This window comes from Miniopterus natalensis, chromosome 9, assembly GCF_054644295.1.
Source record: "Miniopterus natalensis isolate mMinNat1 chromosome 9, mMinNat1.hap1, whole genome shotgun sequence".
In the NCBI taxonomy this organism is placed as follows: domain Eukaryota; kingdom Metazoa; phylum Chordata; class Mammalia; order Chiroptera; family Miniopteridae; genus Miniopterus; species Miniopterus natalensis.
The window spans coordinates 37,143,508-37,165,317 of record NC_142089.1 but is presented as its reverse complement, the minus strand read 5'-3'; the positions used below and the strand labels follow the sequence as shown (position 1 = coordinate 37,165,317).

The 21,810-nt window shown below is 38.4% G+C and overlaps 1 protein-coding gene across 6 annotated transcripts in view; it reads right to left on the bottom strand.

Moving 5' to 3' along the window:
- The window catches only part of NFIA (nuclear factor I A), a 353,365-nt gene that overhangs the window by 57,141 nt on the left and 274,414 nt on the right, over positions 1–21,810 (bottom strand). For 3 of the 6 annotated variants that reach the window (XM_016205901.2, XM_016205899.2, XM_016205902.2), the window contains exons 7-8: positions 18,899–19,027; positions 16,239–16,292 (exon numbers count right to left, since the gene is read on the bottom strand). In XM_016205901.2, the coding sequence (XP_016061387.1) occupies positions 16,239–16,292; positions 18,899–19,027 (183 nt within the window). The remainder of the gene's footprint in view (positions 1–16,238; positions 16,293–18,898; positions 19,028–21,810) is intronic. The other 3 variants (XM_016205903.2, XM_016205904.2, XM_016205905.2) reach the window with 1 other exon arrangement.

Sequence of the window (21,810 nt, the reverse complement as noted above, 5' to 3'; positions counted from 1 at the left end):
TTTTCTCACTTTTCTTTAAATTCAAAGAGTCCTTGCAAAGCAAAAACAAAGGAATACCCCAGATTTTGGAGAATAAAATTTTCCTAATACTGAGAGTGACACATAAAACTGAAGTGAATCCTAAGCCAGACAGGCAATGCTTTGTACAACTCTCCCACTGGATTGGCAGAGGACTGTAAGAAAGGATGCATCCCTATGGACCCCTGGGGGTGGGTTCTTTGCTCCTAACTGGAATAGCTTTAGGATTGGGGCATTTTCTAAATAATAATGGCTAGGGCTTTGAGGTTCAGAATGACATGAGTAGTTTTAAAGAGAGGAAAGGGGGTTTGGAGTAGAAGCAACAGTCCAGCCCATGTCTTCCAGATGACCTGATTGGACCCTTTCATTCATGCAACCTTTAATCTATCCAATAAATATTCACAGGCTCCTACTTTGGGTTTGAGATACAACACTGAGCCAAAACAAAGTTTTGTCTTCAATCATACCATTGAAGGTATCTTGAACATAAACCTATTCCAACCAGAATTCTCGTCACCTTCCACCCCTCATATTTGCTCTTTTTCCCAGTCTTCCTCATTTTAGTAGGTAGTTTTTTCCATCCACTTAGTGGTTCACTGTCATATCCCCAGAACATGTCTGGCACTCAATACGTATTTGTTAAAGGTACAATGAATGACTGAATACACGAGTAGTACAGAAATGAATAAAATGCCATGCAAATAAATATGGACTTAAAACTTTGGGAGTTTATAGACAAACTGATCAAACTTAACGACTTCACACAATGAAGGATAAATCTTGAGACCCATATGGTCTCTGAATTAAATCCCACAAGCTAGAAAGTTAATTGGTTCTGGTCATCTTTCATTCTGCAAATTGTGCTATTGGCTTTAAAGAACCAAAGGAATTTTTTTCCGTCTAATATGGTATGTTCTTCCTTGCTGGTAGCAAGAAACTTTGACCCAGTGTGCATTTGACTGAATAGTTTTAGTTAGGGATGGAATGTGGCATTTTCCCAGTATGGCTGGGAACATACTGGTCATAGCAAAATGATACACTTGACTTTTGCAGCATGTCAATGACAATGGTGGCAACTCCACTGTCCAGAGTCCCTGGGAAGCAGACTTTAATGATAAAGTGGCAATGTTTCAGGTGCTCAATAAAAAGTGATGGATGACTGTTAGCTTATGAAATCGTGGTGGCCAACAGAGAATGATGCCCAATGGAAAGAATTCACGAGGGCAAAGACTGAGCAGATCGAAGTGAAAAAAATTTGATAGAGGAAAGAATTCAACAGGATCTTGTAATCCTTCCCTTACTTGTTAATAGACCTCCTCACCCCCTTTTTGTTGTTAAATATGTAAAAGAAAATAATTAATCATTTAAATTTAGACCTTAGTATCTTGGTTATATTTTACTTAAAACAATTTATTCACCCTTTCCTGTGGCATAGAGTTTATTTTAACACAAACCTGAGAATACATGGTTCTATACGGAGTTAATTCTACAATGACTGATTTATAAGGATCAATTAATTCTTAATTAATACCAGGAAATCATTTAGCCTATAGATTCAAATTAGACAATTGCCGAGTCTGCATTTCAAAGGGTCATTCTTCACAACCCCTACTTTCTCATGCCTCAGACTTTCTGGTTCAGCCATTAGTTCACTGCAGAACTGGACATAAATCATTCAAGACCCCAAGCTTTAATTTCCTCAAACAGAAAATAGTTGTGTTACAGACATCGCAAAGTTCTGTTAAATAGGATGAAATATATGCTATTTTTCTGGATAACCTGCCACTCTTTTACTGAACAATGAGAGCCATAAGTTTCCTGTTACTCTAAAGCTCAGACTTAAGATTTTGACATAATGTCAATTTGTTTTTTCTTTCCGATGTCTTGTTTTCTCTCTTTTATCTTGGATTAGATGTTTTTAGTGTCCCTAAGTTTTTGTCTAAATAGTCTAAAATTATTTTAGACAATGTCGATGGGGTTAAATGAATGAATGAATGAATCATTCAATCTATAAAATTCATTAAATGTACTTTGAGATTGTCACATCAGGCCCTATAAAAAAGAAACTAGCATTATAAGTCTGGCGTGCTGCTAATGCAATGCCCGAAGAATGGTCTGAGTCCAAATTTTTGATGGAGAAAAACATCTCTTATGGATGTGTGCGTGTGAGTAGTTGACACAATAAAAAATTATAGCACATTATGTAAATGCATATTTAGAGCCTTTAAATTTGCATTATTTACTTGAGAGTCAATAAAGCTTTTCTCAAGTGGTTACAGTTTATTGCAGTGCATCCATCTGTATCCATGTTGATGTTAATACAATTTTGTGTATTAAAAGGCACTACAAAATTGGCTGCTTCTGGGGTCTAATACTCTTAGTACCCTAGGCCAGGAGCAGCAGAGTGTCAGAAACATGCCACTCTGGATGAAGCTCACTACTGGTTTAAACTTTTACCGCAGGCCAGACTTGTTTAAAACAACTGCTTGGGCTTGGGCTTTTCACAAAGAATACAAATAAGATGGGAAGGAAGAAAATTAGATCAGGTTTCTTGGCTTGGAATGGCACTGCCTACATATTTTGAACAAAGTTGCCACAATTAAAGGACAGCGAACCAGAATTTCCCAAAGGGTGTAGGACTCCGTTATTTATTACAAAATGATCATATTACTGGATACTTAGTACAGAAAAGAAAGCAGATCAGGCAGGTTAGCTTACTTGTTTGCATACCCCTGCCCCCAATTATTTTAAAATTCTCTCTTGGTTTTAGTTTGCAAGAGATAATTTTAAAATTTAATACAATTTAATATATATTTAACTTAAAAATGCTTCCTCCTTTAAAGTACAACTGGTTAAGACCCAGGAAGGAGAAGGTCAAGGGCATTACTATATTATTGTGTATATACAGAGGCTTATATGATTCTTAGTCTGAGAGTCCACTGTATGAAGGTTATATGAGCCTTTGGACACATTCTAGCTCAAATAAGATGATATCAGGGAGGCGTGGTCAGATGGGTTAGGAACCTTGTACTATTTCATTCTATATTTTAGGAAAGAAAAAGAGATAGAAACAACCCCTCCTTACCATTTTCAGCAGTTTTGCCCAAACTCAACTTCCAAGAATTGTAATGACCCTCAAACCAAAATTTCATGGGTTGAAATATGTTCTATTCAACCCTGACACTGTCTTAATTACTTTATTCCTTGTCTGTCAACTGTTGCAGATTCTCAGACTGGACAGATTTGGATTCTCCTCGTGTTAGCATTTGCTTCCCAGGACCAGCTTAGTCTCTGCTATGGGTGGCCCCGAAGAAAAGCTGTCCAGAGAGTGGCACAAACAATAAAACCTATCCCCCTTCAGATGGTGTGAGTCTGTGCTCTTATGACAGTGCTACACAAGGCCTTCATCCCTCCCAGAACGGAATGATCAATCCTATGTCCTGGCAATTGCAAAACGTCATAGTCTTACCATTACTCAACACTGAACCAGAGGCAACAGGTGAGAGGCCACACTGCTTCTCTGTTAGCACTGTTACAGGAAAAGGGGACTCATTTGTCTTTAGCAGGAAGATGTTCTTTAGACAAAAATAACCATTGCCATAGAGCAAAAGGTGGCATTGAAAACTCCTGACTACTTATATTTAGAAGTAAAGATTGTAATAGGGCAGAGCTCTAAAAGGAGGAGAAAGTGGAAGAGCAAAAAAATGCACTTAAACAAAAAAGCCTTCCCTAAGAGCAAATGGAACTTCAATTGTTTGGGTTGTCAACTACTATGTACTTTGCTTCTTCAGAAATTCAAAACCACAATATATAACACCATTATAGCCTGCCTAAAGCTGAGAAATCTATCTTAATGGTCCATAGCTATCATTTATAAATCATGCATGAGTCAGACCTGCCACTTATGAAAGCCTAGAAGTTTGAAGTTATGGGATTTATTTTAATAGAGAGAAAGGAAAGAGGAATTGGCAATGGGCTTCAAAAACTTTAGGAGGTGGAACCTTTTCTAAATAACAAACATTAGACTCAAGGCAAGTGAAGGTTTTCTAAACATATAGTACATATGGTTAACATCATCGAGATGCATGTGAAAGGATCTGCATATGTCAAATGAGAGAAATATGTGACATTGCATGATGACTTGGAAAACACTAGTATTTTTATATTATTGCTACCAGACAAAGTAACCTTATGCTACAGTAGATTTCCAAGATGGCTGATATATTCTATTCTATTTGCATTAAGGGGATCTTCAGGGTGGAGATCAAATTCCAGCGTCTTTTGAGAAAACAGAGAGGGGGGTAAAAAGAGAGATAGGCCAAGGTCTTTTAAAATTTTTATTGAGATCAATTTGAGCTATTTAAAGGCCTTTCTTGCTCAAATACTCTGGCGTATAGTCTAGACCAAGGGTTGGCAAACATTTTCTGTAAAGGCCAGAGAGTAAATAGCTTAGGTTTTGCAGGCCTCATGGTGTCTGTTGCAATTACTCAACTTGCTACTATAGTGCAGAAGCAGCCATTGATATTATATAAACAAGTGAATGTGGCCGTGTTCCAATAAAATTTATTCTCAAAAACAGGCAGAGAGCTGGATTTGACTTGTGGGCCAGTTTGCTTGTCCCTGGTGAAGATCCACATAATTCCTGCTCACTTTCTAAACACATGTCACGTGCTGCCTATGAGCTGAGCACCTGACAATCACTGCTCCTTTCCCCTCTTGCTTACCAAACGGTGTCCTTGCCCTAGCTGGCCTTTCTGCTGAAGCCTCACCTTTTTCAAGCTTCCCAAGAAAATCTGCTTGCTTTCTATATCTCCACTGACTACCCACTGTAGCTCTTCTTTTTTCTTTATTGGGAGTTTGTATCTTTTGACCACCTTCACCCATTTCCCTTCCCCTCCCCATCACTGTAGCTCTTTGACTGTCCCTCTTCACCATTATTTAACATGCCTTGGCCTGTGCTGGTTTCTCATGTGTGTGTGTGTGTGTGCGTGTGCATCATTTCAAGTTAAACATATGAGTCAGAAAAGTAGGGTGGCATAATACGAGGACCATGGGCTTTGGAGTCAGATAGGATGGTTAAATTCTAGCTCTATCACTTACCAGCTATGTTTCAAGTTTCTTAATGTCTCTATGACTCCGTTTTACTATCTGTATAATGGAGCTAATAGTGCCTTATAGTTTTGTTAAGATGATTAAATGAGGCGATGTTTATAAGGCGTATGGCATAGTTTCTGACTATATGATTAAGTGATCAATAAATAGCTTCTTTTATTGGCAATACCATTATAGGTAGTGATGGGGGATAGAAAATGAAGAAATTGGAATTAGCTCTTACATGCTAAGACTTGTTCTGATTGTAGAACATACAGGGGGAAAGGAATGGTAAGTAAGAGTAAGAGGTACCTGTTGCCTACCCATATCTTAGATAAATGAAAACACAAATATTGATGAAAGTATGTACTATCAGTATAGTTATGACATGAGGGACTTCAAAAAAATTCCATAAACTAAATGAAAACCAAAACAACAATAGCAATAACCTTCATCTAACAACCATAGATACAATGACCTATACAGGTTCTTTTTTGACCAAATATACTTTGAATCCCTACCTCTGCTTAGTTATTAGGCTCTGACACTTAACCTAGAAAAGCAGAACTATGGGGCTATCTCTCTAAGACTCTATTTTTCACATAAATCTACAACCCTTGAACATTCATACTGACCTCCCCCTCACCATGGCACACTGCTGCTACCCAAGCATACTTCCGACCTAACCAGATTTTGAGCATGGCCTCCTCATGGCCTCCCAAACCCAAGTATAATGGAAATCTCCATCATTTCCCTTGAAAGACAACCATGCTAGTTATTGAGAGTTATTTACCAGAGATATAATACATGTTGAATGCTAAAAAAAAAAAAAAGTTTTTTGAAGATCTGAGTACTTTTTAGGAAAATTTCCTACTTAGACAAAAAGACTTGGGTTTTGTTTTTTTCTGCCACTACCTGGCTTATAAATGTGACCAACTTTTCTCTCCTCCAATTCTCTCATCTGCAAAATGAGGAGTCTGAACTGAACAATTGCTGAAGCTCACCTAGCTTTACATTCCAGTGGCATATGGTATCAGTCTCTGGGATGACACTACAAATAATTCACTATAACTGATACACAGTAATAACACTAAAATCTAAAAATTCTGAAATGAGGGAGCATGTGTCTTTTAAAAGAAATTATTTTTTTAAATGTTTCTAGGGTATTAAGTTCTAGGATATATATGAGACTCAGTCTTTAAAACACCTTTTCTTTGGGAAGGCTGTAATATTTAGGGTTTTAAAACTCCTGAGTGTGCTGTTCAAGCTCCGTGAGACAGAGCCCCAGCCCCTGGATCCTGACAGGACCTTGTCTCCGAATCGAACACATTCGCGCACTAATTGCCTAAGCCGCTACGGTGGCTGATGTGAAATGTGTTCAAATACCACATAGCAGCTGTGATTCTTGGAGACACAAAAAGTGACGGTGTAATAGGCAAAGTTGAGAAGCCTCCAGTTCCATGAAGGGAACATGAGCTTTTATATAATATGCAAGATATACTGAGAAAAGAGATGAATAAAAAACCAAATAAAAACATTAAAGAAACCCAACCCCCATAGACTGGATGATCACAGGGGTTAGCAGAACTAGGCAGGGAATCCTGTAATGACCTGTAGGAAGAGCACTGGAATCACGAACTGCATCCTGCAAGAGAATTTCATAAGTAAAATCTGTGACATACTGCAGCCTCCTGGAGGACTGCCAAGTGCTGGGACCTGTGCTCTTTGCAGATCTCTGCTGACATTAAAAAACGAAAAGGCAAAAACAAGCAAACAAACAAAACCCTAGGACAAACACAAAGCCACACTGACTTGCAGCACTCCCCCCACCAAATCATCAGGCTCACACTGCCCTGCACGCCCCCTTTCTGAGCCACATGATTGCTAACGCTTAGGTTACTTTCAAGGTATCCTCCTGAATTCAAAATAGCTTCCTGAATTCACTCCATAGGATTTAAGGATTTATTCCCACTGTTGGTAGATCTTACACAAGAAGAGGAAGTATGAGAAAAATTAGTCCAGAGTTTGAAGTCAGGGCATTAAGTTTTTTTTGTTTTTTTTTAATTAATTTAATTCATCAATATTTTCAATTACAGTTGACATATAATATTAGTTTCACATGTACAACATGGTGGTTAGACATTTATATACTTTACAAAGTTATCACCCCAGTAAGTCTAGTACCCACCTGGCACCACACATAGTTATTACAATATTACTGACTATATTCTCTATGCTGTACTTTACACAGGGAATCAGGTTTTTGTCCTAGGTTGGGTATCAACTAGCTCTGTGTCAGCCTCCTATGCTCTTTAGCCTTCTCTACTGCAAAATGGAAACTGTATGTCTTATGTGGGTTTTAGAGCTCAATTATTCTGGGTTTGAAGTTATTCACTCCCTATGTTAATCTAGGCAAAGTTACTTAGCATTTCTGAGCCTGCATTTGCTTGTGGGTAAAACAGCACAAATTAAATATTTTCTTCCGAGGATTAGAATTAGTGTATGTAGTTGCCAAGTACGTAGTCGGCTCACTCATTTAAAAAGAATGTGTTGAGAATCTAGTATGTCTCAGACTGTATGCTAGACTCCAGTTTATTTGTTGTTCTTAGAATTGTTTTTAGAATAAATCAAGCTATATGAAAAGTAGCCAGGACCATACAATGCAATGTGACGACATGAGATAAATGGACTCATCGTCACTTCTCTAAGGCCTGGATTTTACATGTGCTCTATAAGTCCCAACTGCAGAAATCAGTCAGTCACCAGCACTCAGGACAACTTTGCTCTTACCTCCTGCCGTGGACAGCTATTAGTTTTGCCTGCCCTGCTCTTTCCCCTGGAAACAGATCTCTAATGTTTCTTCCCTCAGCCTCAGTTGGTGTGGTTGGGATGGACTTAACCCTAACCCTGGCTTTCAAATGGACATTTAACCAAGGCCACACCAATAAGCCCCATGACCTTTTAAACATAAGGATTGTTTTAAAAGTGAGCAAATGACCCAAACCAGGCTGATCAGAGCCATAAGCATCCAGGAGTAGGACCTCTCCTCCATCTACTGTGAAAAAACTGTTTTCTTTCCCTTGGGATTGTTAAATTGGTGGGAATTACGCCTGGAGCTGATCACATCGTTAGTGCCACAATCTGAGGAAATACAACCTAAGAGTGAAGCTCACACAGAGGACAGGAGAGCTGAGAGAGATAAAGAGATATACAGACTTCTAAAGATATCACCTGAGTATCCGGATCCAGCCCTACCTAATGCCATAACCCCCTAGACTTTTCAGTTACGTGCACCAAGCCATGATGTTCTTTTGGAGAAGTGGAGGAATGATTAAGCCATTTGGTTGGGCTTCTTTCACTTGTAAGAATATTTTACTTGAGAGAATCCTTATGAACATATTGTGTGTTCATTACTGGGTATGGTAACCATTCAACAACTTTTATTATGGTCTTCAAGATAATCTAGATGACAAGGTTTTCTAAACTCATATTGCAGGCCAACAGAAGGGACCCATACAAACTGGCCCAAATAAATCCAAATCCCCATAAATCCTTTAAATACCTGTGCTATATTATCCCTTTCTTGCATGCCTCAATCATTAATCTCATCATAGTAATAATTATTTGTTTAATGTCTGTCTGTTCCGCTAGATTGGAGGAGCAGGACTGGCTCATCTGGTTTGTTCATTAGTACATAGCACTTTGCTTAGCAGATGGTAAGAGCTCAAAAATTATTTGCTAAATTGATTCTTATAAACAACAGACCCTTGTAAACAACAAAGGTGCTTATCCCTTTAGCAAGAGCCCTACCTGAAGGAAGACAGGCCACAGCGAAGTCCACCATGGCTAAAGGGCTACCCGTCATGGGAGATGGGTCACTTGCCCCACTGGGGAGATTCCCGTGTTCTCTCAGCCAAACAAGAGTGATGGGATAGCTCCCCTGGGGAGAGGAAAAACACACACTGCTCTGGACCCATAAGAACAAGTGGAAAGAGTGAGCTGGGGATGGGGACTGAGGAATAAAAGGGAGAATCCTTTCAAGAGAACCATGTACAAATAACAATATGTGGCCAGGGGAATCTGATACTTAACATTTAGTAACATCCTTACCAAGCCCTTTCCACATGTCATTTCACTGTCTTCTCCCAGTAAAGCCTTCGCTTTGTACAGGTGGGAAAATAAAGGTCAGGAGAGGATAAGTGACTTGCACAAGCTTCCACAGATCCCAAGTGGCTGGCCAGCCTCTGAATCTTTTCTGGCTCTACAGCCCATGCTCTTTCACCACACTCTGCTGCTCCCATCTGAATTATTTTTCAGAGGTCCAATGGTTCATTTCCTTTCAGAATGTTCTGTTCACAGGTCCCTTAGTATTGTAATACAACCCGGCAATGCTGATGTTCCTCACCTGTGTTCTGCATATAAGAAAAAGGAGTTGTCTGGGGTGGAGGGAGTAACCACCACTGAATATGAAGAAATGGCAAATGACAAATGTAAATTTACTGCAGAAATATACACTTTAAAAAGATTCCACACACGTGGTTAAATACACCAGTTTCAACCATACAAAGGATGCAGCAGGAAATGGGCAACTCTCGTGATATTGCAACAGCATTAATAGGAGTGTACGTTCCCATTTAGAATATCAGTGCTCACTCCCCTTTGCCTACATGGATGATAAACATGGTTAAAGCTACGGTTCTATGCTACAGTAATTCACTTAACTTTAACATGATTTATGATTCTGTCGATAGGAAAGGTTGAAAACCCTGCACTGAAGCTTAAATGTGAGCTTCATATTTAATACAGCAATTTTGTTTGTGTGTGTGATAGAAGAAAACATTCTGCATAAAAAGGAGAAGTCTAATACTGATGTTTTCTACCCTGAAACAAAGAAACTAAAGAATGAGTCTAAACATAGAATCAACATTGTATTAAGCTAAATCAGAAAAAAAAAGAACTGCTAAAGATTTATCTGATTATGTGATTTACAATACAAGTGATACCTAGAAGTCTTATCAACACAAGGATTTCTAAGAAACCTTGATGGGACCACTGCCTTCACCATGTATGCAGACGTGGGTCTATGGGGTGTGTGTGTGTGTGTGTGTGTGTGTGTGTGTGTGTGTGTGTGAGAGAGAGAGAGACAGAGAGAGACAGAGAGAGACAGAGAGAGACAGAGAGAGAGAAAGAGAGAGAGAGAGAAAGAGGGAGGGAGAGCGCTCACAATTCCAAGGGAGCAGCTTCCTTTGTCAAGAAGAGTTTAAATGTAGGTCCACATAGTTAATCACCCTATTCTCTCTGGCTCTCACCCTCGGGGCATTTTGCCCCTTTAAGGGATTAAGAGGCCAATTGGTTTTACTGCTCTAACCTGTCCTCTTTGGGACAACATATTACCATGATACTATTGCAGAAGAGCTCTCTTTAGAAGTTTGCTGTGGGGTTGACAAATTAACCCAGCAGGGTGTCCCACACGTCTATCTCAGTACAAATTATTAGTGTAATAGAGCTTTTAGTTATGCATTTATCTAGTAATTATTGAACAGTTACACAAAACCAAGCTGAGCAGCCATGGCCCTTTATGAGGTTCGCCCGGTGGGTGGCCTTACAGTTAATTTAGGGTAGTTCCCCACCAAGCAGTTCACTTGCAGACAAATTAGCTAAACAGCCTTCTCCTTTAAATATTTTCCATGTCACAGTGAAACTCTTTACAATACAATAAAAATACAGTTTTAATTACGCGCTTCCTGACTTTTGTGTAGTTGTAGTTTTAAAACATTTGCTGGTATTATGTATTTCCCCCTCCTTTTGGCTGGACAGTAATAGTTGGTTGTAAGTATCTGGCTAATGAATTTAATAATTTCCTGAACTGGGACGTAAAGAGCCTTTGCTGAAAAGCTGCCTTTCCTCTTTACTACCCAATTCCTTCAAATCCCATGGACAACGTTTCCCCTTAGGCTGGGCACTGGCACTGGAGCACGAGCCCCATTACTTCTCTCTCCAATTCCTCAAAGGTGGTCAGGTCCATGATACCTGCATTTAAAAATCAACTCTGGCAATTCTTTTTGTGGAAAGACAATGTAATGTTTTCTCAAATGACATCCTCCGATAATACATAAACATCTTGTGTCTGTTGGCAGATGATTTCAGCACCTTGTTAGCAACAGGTATTTAATTGCTTCTCATTTTCCTGAGATGATTCAACTACACTAAGCCAGGAGAGACAAATTAGATTCGGCTCCACTGAAAGGAGCACCACTATGTCCTATAACTAAGTTAAAAGCTCTTCAAAGAGGTGAAGAAGTTTGCAGATACGACACAGAAAGCTAAACAAATGTACCACTTGGGTATGGGCGCCTATGCCAAGGGAGGGGTACCATGGTTATGGCAGCAGTGAAGGACCAGGGAATATTTCCTCTGAAGGGTCCTTAGTTTGGACAGGTAACTTATAACACCACAGCAAATATTCTATAAAAAGGGGACCAAATCATTTTGAACTCAACATTTCTCTTCATGTCTATCAAGGTAGAAGTTCTTAATCAAAACCAAACAAATATATCGTGAGCACTTAGTCAACAGGCTATGTACCTCCCTCAATGCTGCTAAAAATACATGCACTTGAATATTGTATTATCATTACACATAGGGGATGGAAAGAACTCCCTGTTATTCTCCAGCTTTTCTCTGTTTGCCTTCAGTCAAATCCATGCACTCAATCACTTATTCAACAAGTATTTGAGTGCTTTCCTTATGCACAGCAAGAGGCTGAAGGATACGAGAATAAAGACGGTCCCTGCCATCTAGTGATAACAGTTGCCTTCCTATTTTACCTCTCCTTCCTTGCTCCTCTATTATTGTCTATGAATCTACACTCCTCCAACTTTCCTGGTGACCTCAACTTCCTGGAAGGTGATCTTCTTTCTCATATTTCTCTGCAGTTTATTTTTCTTGGCCCAGCTGGGAGATACTGTTAGCTGTAGACCCTCAGATGTTTCATCACTAAGAGCAGGGTCCCTGTTTGGGCCATGGGGATCATGGACTTAGAGAGGTTTACAGAGCATATAAACTTCTGACTACTTCTCCAAACAAAAACTGGCATGATTCTTCAAAGGCTGCACAATAAATCTTCGGTTTATATGGCTATTGTTTTAGTATATCTTACCCATATTTTCAGAATCAAGGCAATTCTACTTCTAAAGTTCCCTTTTGCATATATATATATATATATATACATTTTTGACCCATAAAGAAGTGGGGGTTTAGCTGAGTGCTCACATTTTGTATGTCTTAATTCCTCAGTACTTAGTTACCTAAAAGTAGGACTCATTTGCTGTGGCTCTGTTTTGCATGCTTACAATTAGAAGGTTACTCTGTTTTAGAATAGGGGTTAAGTCTTATGCCTGTTTGGACTCATACAGTGTCAAATTACACAGTCATTCTCTATTGGAATGCCCTTGTCCCTGAAACACCCTGTGCTCCCCTATCATGACCATACAACTGCTGGTTTTCTTGTCCTGTCATCCACCAGGAGGTAAGCACTCTGAGGCCAGAATCCAAGCTTCTCTGTTGACTCTATTTAGCAAGAAGAACAGACGTTGCATATTGTAAGTGCTGGACAAATGTTTGTGGGAAACATTAATGGTTCCCCAGACAGCAATGGGAGTCTGCAAGCTAATTTCAATATTTATGAAAGCCAAACTGACCTCAAAAATTGTTTTCCGAAGTGACTTGCACCTAACAGAAACCCACATTATAAGTGGCAAGGATTCATGGGGCTAATAAAAAGAAGTCAAGTGATTTGTTTATGGCCGATATTTAAAAAACACAGTGTAATAACATGGTTATGTCATGCTTTTCAAATTATCTAAATAGCTATGTTTTGTCTTTGACTAATAGAAAATGTAAAAGCAAACTAATTGTTTAAACAAATGCATTTCATTTCTCCCAGTGGGGTAGGAAAATATAGAAGCTACTGATATGGTAGAAAAGGCACTCCACCGGAGACTTGTTTTCTAGTCTTGGCTCTGGCCAGCTGAGATTTCTCACCTGTAAGAGTAATGTGGAATACTTGCTAACTGCTAACCATCACACTGCTCTTCTATTTATCTACTTATAAAGCCCAAATTTTATATACAGTGGCAATATGCTCAGCAAAAGAAATCTAGATTTCCCAGCCTCTCTTGCAGCTAGAGGTGATCATGTGGTCAAGTTCTAATCATGCTACATAAGATTTATACAAGGTGGCAGAATGAGCCGGTAGGCACTTTTTGCTCTTGCCCCTTCCCATCTTTCTGCTTGGAATACAGGTGGGAGGCAGGAGCAGAGTGGCTATGTTGTGGCCACAATGTCACTGCATGAGGATGAAAACAACCCACTAAAGTACGGCTAAGAGAAGAAACCTTAGTCCTTGATGGCATCATACTGCCACCATAACACAGTCCTGAATCACATACTTGTTTTTATATGAGAAAAATATGACCTGTTCAGTTAGATTTTCTGTTACTTGCAGCCAAACACATTCTTAGCTGATACAGGGAATGACTTAGACCAGAAGATTCCCAGAGCACTATTCTGAAATTCTCCGGTTCTATGATGAAATTCTATGGTTCTAGATGAAGCCCAGTAAGTGCTTATTTGCCAATTACTTTCAACCTCTGCTTTACAATGTGTATAATGCAGGCTCCTCCCCATTTCTAAATCCCTAAAGCACAGAGTTGCTATACTCAGTGTAGAGTATTTAAATCAAGAATCATTCATTATCTCATTGTTTTTGAAAAGGGAGAAGACTTAGGCAGAAACATAAGTTTCAAGAAAATAAACTTTCAAGAAACTAAAATATCACCAACGTTTATACCAAATAATTCTCAAAAGGAGTTAGATCCTTTAAATCAGGGGTGGGGAATGTCAGTTGGTCTGGCCCTGCCAAGGCCTCACCAAAGAGAAGCAGTTCCAGTCATCACATTAAGGGTGAGTTAATTAAACGTTTGACCAATATAGCAGGCTAATTTTTAAGTTGATAATTCTGTATGGCCCGTGAATGATGTTATAAATATCCAAATGACCCTTGGCAGAAAAAAGGTTCCCCATCTGTGCTTTATATCATCAGGCAAACTTAAAAATCTTGGAAAGGCAAAGGGAAGAACAAAATTTTTTTTTCAATGATCATGACTAAGATAAATTTTCATAATTAAATACTTTATTATGTTTAAAATTTTAAGTACTGGTAAAAGAGAGTCTTTGAAAGCCCAATCTTTCAGCTTAAAGTGCACAGTAATTGTAATAATGTAATATGACATACAAATGCTTTTACGGAAACTTAATAGTTTCCCTACTCCCCAGGATATTCCAAAATACTTTAACCCCTTCACCTAATTTTAACTATACAGCTTGCAAAGTATTATCCCCATGATATAGATGGCCAAACTGAGGCCACAAGGTTAAGTGACCTATTGAAGCCACAAAGAAATCCATTATGAGAAGAGATTCATTTTAGGAAACCACACATCTCTACCTTCACAACAATGAAAATAAGAAAGTGATTAGAACAGCAAAATATTTTTTAAAGCGTAGCTTTTTCATAGCATAGCAGAGCTTTATGTATATAATCTTGCAAAAGTTTTCTTTGCATGAAAGGCCATGGCTCTTCCTCCCTGTCTTGGACATTCCTTGTAAAGAATTACTCCATAAACCATTAGACATTTTTCACCCTTAGCTCATCTGAATCAATGAGAACCTATCAGTTTCAGGGAGGGGGTGAATTGCTTCTGTGTACACTTGTGTGCCATTTGATTACTTTTCATTTATTTAATGAATATTTGTGCATAAAACATTCTGTATGAGAGACACACAGTGTCGGTGGAGAAAATGTTAAGGCTGCAGGAATTTAAGGAGTGTGAGGTGACGGCAGCCTGGGTGGAGCTGAGGAGGTTTCATGCGGAAAGTAGCACTTGAGCTGGTCTTGGGATGGCTAACATGTTGACAGGCAAGGGCAGTATGAACAGCCTGAGATTTTCAAAGTCTGAATGAAAAAGTGATTAAATTGTTTACATGACTTCAGTACACACTCTGTTTCCAGGCACAGTGTAAATAACTACAAATACGCGATTTCATTTACTCTTCAAATAACACAATTCTCTTGAAGCAGAGATTATAATCTCCAATTGATAGATGAGGAACCTATGGCTCAGAGAAACAAGGGGGCAGGTTCACACAGTTGGTAAAAGTAGACAGGATTCAAATACAGGTCCTTCTGACCCCTGAGCTTTTATGCTTAACCACTATGCTATACTGCCTCCCTTCAAGGCCCTACTTTTCTGCCTTTGCTTTGCAATCTTCAAAGAGAGGTTTCTTTTGTAAAAGGTGGCCACCAAATTTCCAAATATAGCTTAGGTTTGCAGTGAAAGGTAGGGCCACTGGTTTTTTCAGTGAGGTGACCTTGCTTTGCTGTAGCTCTGTTAAAATATCATTGAGATATGTTACATAGTTATTGCTTACAAGCTGGTGTTTGTCTAGTCAAGGTAGTCCCATGAGAAATTTTAATTTCTTAATTTTAAGGAAGGCAGAAGAGGTCTTGCAATTTGTGTGCTATCCAAAGATGAATGTACCATGTGACTCTGAGCAAGAGTGCAGTAAAGAGAACTCCACCTCCATCCCTTGCCTCAGGACCCTGATAATAGATAGACCATTCTCTTCTTCCAGGTCCTCTGAAAGTTCGTCTGTCTGGATTCTCTAGTGATTTAAGTTTATAAGGCTGAATTCTCCTTAACGTACATGTCATATTATTCCACACTGGTTTCCTCGGTCAGACTTCCCCTCCTTAAATCTAGCCTCATCTTCCTAAAAACATCAACTCTTAGTCCCAGCTGTGATGTCATCTCAAGCATTAGCTTTCCAACTGGCTAAGAGAAGAATAAAAGTGAATACAGTACCTGCAGCAAATGTTTCTTAAATAATGAAAGGCTAAATACCAACCCTTTAGAAATATTTTAGCCCAAGAATGTTTCATGTAAGCCTACCTTGACTCTATGATTCTTACCCACAAAGACACCACTGAAGAGTTTCATCTCAATTACTCCAATTCCCTTCACCAGACCACTAAGGGGGGCAGGGCAGGGTGCAATAAGAATGGGTACCTGAGCAGATATTCCAGAAAGGAGAACCGAGGATGCTGGGAACCATCTTGAATTCTGGTGAAAACAAAGAATCTTTGGTATTCCATAATACTCACACTAGGCATCTTTCTCTTTTCCTCAAAAACACTTTCATGAATATGTTAGGAGATCCAAATTCATTGTTCTGTAGGCTAAGGAGGTCCACTCTGGTTCAACCCAGTGTGGATCATTTTAGCAAATGTGCTTGGTTATCTAGCATGAAGAAGCTCCCGATCATGGCACCCATTGGTAAATGCTAGAACTGTTACAATAACTTCTACAACTATGGTTTTAAGACAAGACTCATAGATGGCACTCTTAATATTTATTGAATAAATGATAATACAGGGTGTCCCAAAAAAGTATACACTTTGAATGACTATAAAGTCAGTGTTTATTAACATACAGCTCATTTTCAAAATTTAAAAGAATCTACAGAAATGAATGTGTATACATTTTTGGGGGACACCCATATATATGCACATTGCTTTATGCTCCTGAGTCTCTACAAATATTATTTTACAGTAGTTTCTGCATGAGAATATGAGGTTGGGAGGAAAAGTTTGTTTAGCAGAAGTATTGACCCCATTTCACTGGGGAGAGCATTAAAAAATCCAGAAATGGAAAGTGGAAAGAAAAGAGGCAGCACAGCCAGCTGTCCTGGCTGCTAGCATACTATTCTTCCCAATCCTTACTACCTGGCTACACCATGAATCTTTCCTTTGCTTGTAATGCCCTCCATTCATGTAAGCAATTCTCAAGATTTGCCTTCAGGTTATCTACACTTTGAAGTCTCTTTCTTTGAAACAAAGTGATAAGTAACAGCACATTCCGTATCATCTTCTAAATGCTTACTTTCTTGTGTCTCTCCTGAACTAGACTGTCTGCTCTATGAGGACAGGAACTACTGAATACCCAGTGATGGGCACTCAGGTAATCCTTGTTTAATGAATTAATTAACCCCCGGAGTCCCCTTCTCTGAGGTCCTGCAGAAATTTCTGCTTTTAACATCATTTGGCATTTAGAATATGTAAACCTGACAATAAAAATATGAGAAACATCACATGCCTTGTCTCCCTGAGACCCAAAATCTTCTTTTTGACTAAAAGGGCTTCATATCTCTTATTTTCCACCCTACAGTTTAGATGCTTAATGAATATTAACTATGAGGATAATATCATAATACTACCCCATTATAAAAGATTCATTCTGAATTTTGGGACTGCATAATCCAATTCAGGTGCAAGGTTTTAAAATTAGAGAAAATATTCTCTCTCTCTCTCTCTCTCATACACACACATACACATTTCCTCTCTGATTATATCACACATACAGACAAGTGAAATAATAAGTTGAGAAAGTCTGTCAACGATCACAAGAAGTTTAAAGGTGGAGCAAGTAAGTTGTCGTAATTTGTGGATTTAGAAATTGCTTCACACGACAGAACACTCATTTCCTTTAATGTGATTTCTGCATGAGTGCATGAGACAGCCCTCTCAACTGCCATCTTTCCCTGATATGCACAAAGTACTTTTAAAGGGATTCAAACTTGTGGGACTAACAGTGAGATTAATGCAAGAAATATTAGTTTTCCCAGGCGTATGTCAAAGTAGACGAGAGACCATTACTTTCTAGGATGTTTTATGATACCAGCTGGTAGATCACAGACCTACCTAAACGAAAATCTGATGGAAGAAAGCAAACGTGGTTACAATTATTCATACTCCTACTGTGGGAGTTTCATAAACAAACTAATAAATATTTTCATCTTGCAATAAGATCAAGTTAAGTGACTTGCTGACATTCTCGTGAGGTTTAAAGCTTGTCTTTAATGTGAAATACAAATCATATTTCTTGTGGACACATTTTAATAATAAACTTAAAAGCACACAAGACAAAAATAATGAAAACACTGCAATGAAAACCAGACAAACTATCTACCACTTCAAAAGGAGTAAATGAAGACTGCTCATCAACAGTCAACACTGTGATGCGGGCAACCTCAATGCAAAATGTTTATAGGAAAGAGAAGCATCAGGGATAAGGGAATGGAAAAAAACTATTACAGCTGACCCTTGAACAAAGTCAGGGTTAGGGGCGCCAACCCACCACACAGTCGAAAACCTGCGTATAACTTAAGCTGGTCTTCCACATATGCCCATTCCCAACCACTGACTGAAAATACAGTTGACCTCTGAACAACTCGGGTTTGAACTGCATGGGTCCGCTTATATGCAGATTTTTAAAAATTCTGCATTGTTCAAAGGTCAACTGTACCAGCTCATCTCACACACGTGCGCGCGCGCACACACACACACACACACACACACACACACCACTCTTGTACAATTTGTAGAATGAATTTGATTTTGGTTCAATTCAAATTATCTCCCACCACTGTGCAACACCACACAGACAAAGACAGTGGTTTGATCCCTTGTTTGCCTTAGGTTAATGATCAAGAGACTGATGACAGATCTCTTTGGTCCCTAACATTCCAAAGCTGTCCCCAATGATGAGAAAGTGGAACACTCACTGCCTTCAGAAGCATTCTGGGGGAGTCCTCACTGTCTTTCATTTTGCTACTCTGGCCCCAAGGCCATGATTCTAAGCAAAACCAAGGTGCCTGTGGAGTGGCTCACCTCTGGGTCCTGTAATGACAGGCCGGTGATGCTGTGTGAATGCTGTTCCCAGGGAGGAGGTCTGCGAAGGGGAGGGGCTGCTGAAACCAGACTTCTCCGACTTCTTCAGTGTTGTTGGAGATGGCATTCCTGGCAAGAAGGATGGATTGATAAGCACACTGTAATTCATGGAACAACAGCTTGTGCAACCTAAAAGATAAAACTTAAAGAATTAAAAAAATAAATCTACCAGTGAATGAAAAATTTGTTTTGAATTTGTCACAGGAACAAACAGTTGACAAAATGGTCCCCTGATAAGTCTGTATGTAATGATTTCCAACTTCTACTAAATCATAGTCCATTTTAGCATTATTGATCTTCTTTAATTATAGAGTGCCACTTTCCCAGTGTTTCCTCAAAGTTCTATGTTGCCTGTGGCCTTTGGGACCCTTCAAAATGGAGGCTATGGAAAGCACAAAAAGACTTTTTACCATCATTTCATCTTCCACCAAAGGCACTTTAAATTATTCTAAATAGGTTAGATATTTTAACATTTAAAAACCTTTAACAATGGCAACTCAGTGGCTCATCCAATAAGTTATTTATAATAGAAACACAGAAAAGATAAAAGTAAAAAATACTTTAAATGCCCAACAATTGGCATTTGATAGAACCAATGCAAATAATACTGTAAAAGAATAATGGCACGGAAAGAGATTTGTTTAATGACATAGAATAAAGACATGGAAAGCAATGACAAAATAGGGAGTTACACTATCATGCCATCCAAAAAATAATTCTGTATATAGAGAAAGGAAAAAGGCATAAACTTAACAGTAGTTCTCTCAGTGTGTTGGATTCAGGTGGTTTTCATTGCCTCTTTTTTGCTTACTTGTCTTTTCCATGATGAATATATATTACTTTTATGTTAAGAAAATACAATAAAAACTTGCTTTTAAAAATAGTATTTTTGCTACAGTTTCTAAGGTTTTCATAGCATTTCCAGCATAGGGAATGTTTTGGGAGGAAAATAATGGGAAAATAGTCCCTTGTAAGTACTGGATTTGTACTGTTCTCGGCAACCACATTGACATACACAACTGGAGGCATCTATCAGTTCGGTAGGGTGTCAGGTAGAACAATCAAAACTTGGATATAAAAATAAAGGAAACAACTCCTAGTCTCCACATTACAAGACCAATTTGGGCTCCCTTAAGTTTGCAGCACAAAATTGGTCTGCATTCTTGTCAGAAGAACCCAATCTCCTTTCACTTATACGTGTCTACATGAGTTGTGTTCTGCCTATGACCAGAGAATTATTTGGAGGGACTGGAAAAATAAGTAATAAAAATAATAACAGTATTAACATGTAACTGTTATTGCGTAGTTGCTAACTACCATGTACTACGCCAAGCACGTTACAGGTAGAGATCTGTTCCGAAATTTAGTCAGTCTGGCCTATGTCTAAATACATCCTTGTTATATCTGATTGCACATTTCATTAATGAGACTCTACAACACAAGCTTCTAGTATGATTACAGATTCTATAAAGAGGAGACCATGTCTGCTTTGCCCCTCCAGTTTCAGAATCTAACAAAGGGCCTGGAATACAGCATGCGGCCTGAAAAGATTAATTTTAACTACTTGCACAGGCCTTGGTTTTATCTGTGGCTCTACTAATAGATGTTTGGATATAGCAAAACTTGGGGTTCTGACCTGGAGCAAAAACCAATTGCAAATTGGTAAGCACATCTGCAACAGCCAGACATAAGGATAATATGAAGTTGTGTGTGATTTCCACTAACTTGACAAATCTATATCAGATCCTTTCTAGATCAATATTTCTGTGATTTCAATTAAAAACAAAGTCACTAGGTGACTTAGCGACATTTCTTTGCTCCTTGAATCAGTAACCAAAGTCACACCATACCAATGTCCTAACATCATTAGGACGGATTAAGGTTTTGGATTAACATTTATTTCAAGTAAACTAACCTAAGGTCTAATCATATAATTACATTAGAGAGGAGATTTCAACTTAAAAAAATACAGGAAATAAATAAAGAGCTACCACCAACACTAAAACAAATTTCCCAATTCATTCAAACCTCTTCTGTGCAAACAAATTTTTAGGCTGCCAGCCAGCCCGCTGATTTAAACTCAGTAAAATGCCTGAATTACGAGTTATGAAACAGAAATAGAATAAAAAATGAAAATGTCAGAAATTTTAAGATGGCAGAATTTTTTTCAGGCAATAGAATCCCTAATGAATGCAGTATCTAAACTAATTCTATTAAAGACAGCAAATAGTTGGGCTCAAGAAAAAGTTATCATTTCTTTGAAAACTTCATGTGCTCCAACCCATGTTATTCTAAATACTGCAGGATACTGACATGATTTAAATCCACTATTTACCCTTCTAAAAGGTGAAGTATAAATAAAATTTAGGCAATAACAAGCATCAAGAATGATCAAGTGGGTAAATAAGTTCAGCAATAGCAAAATTCAGATCCCCTTAGAAGGGGTTAAAGGGAGAAGAAATACTGTCTGTGTGCAAGAAGAACAAGCCAAATGATATATAATTTTCTAAATTTATCACAGTCAAGTAATATGAACCCTAAGGCTGTCATGAATCTCAAAATTACTTTGTGTTTTCAATTTTTAAAGACCCATACTGAGCACACTTCCTTATTATATACTTTAATATTTTCTCCATATGCATAATGTATGTTTTGGGTAATTTGCTTCATATACTTAATTGACCAGATGAAATTTCAGAATGTTCATAAACTGCTTCATATTAATAAACGAGAGAACATTAATCTTGACTTTTGTTTTTGAAATCAAATTTGGTTTCTGTACGTTATTTTAAAAATAAACTCCTTGTTAAAATTCCTGTTACCAATTAGCTATGCACAACTGTTAGACACAA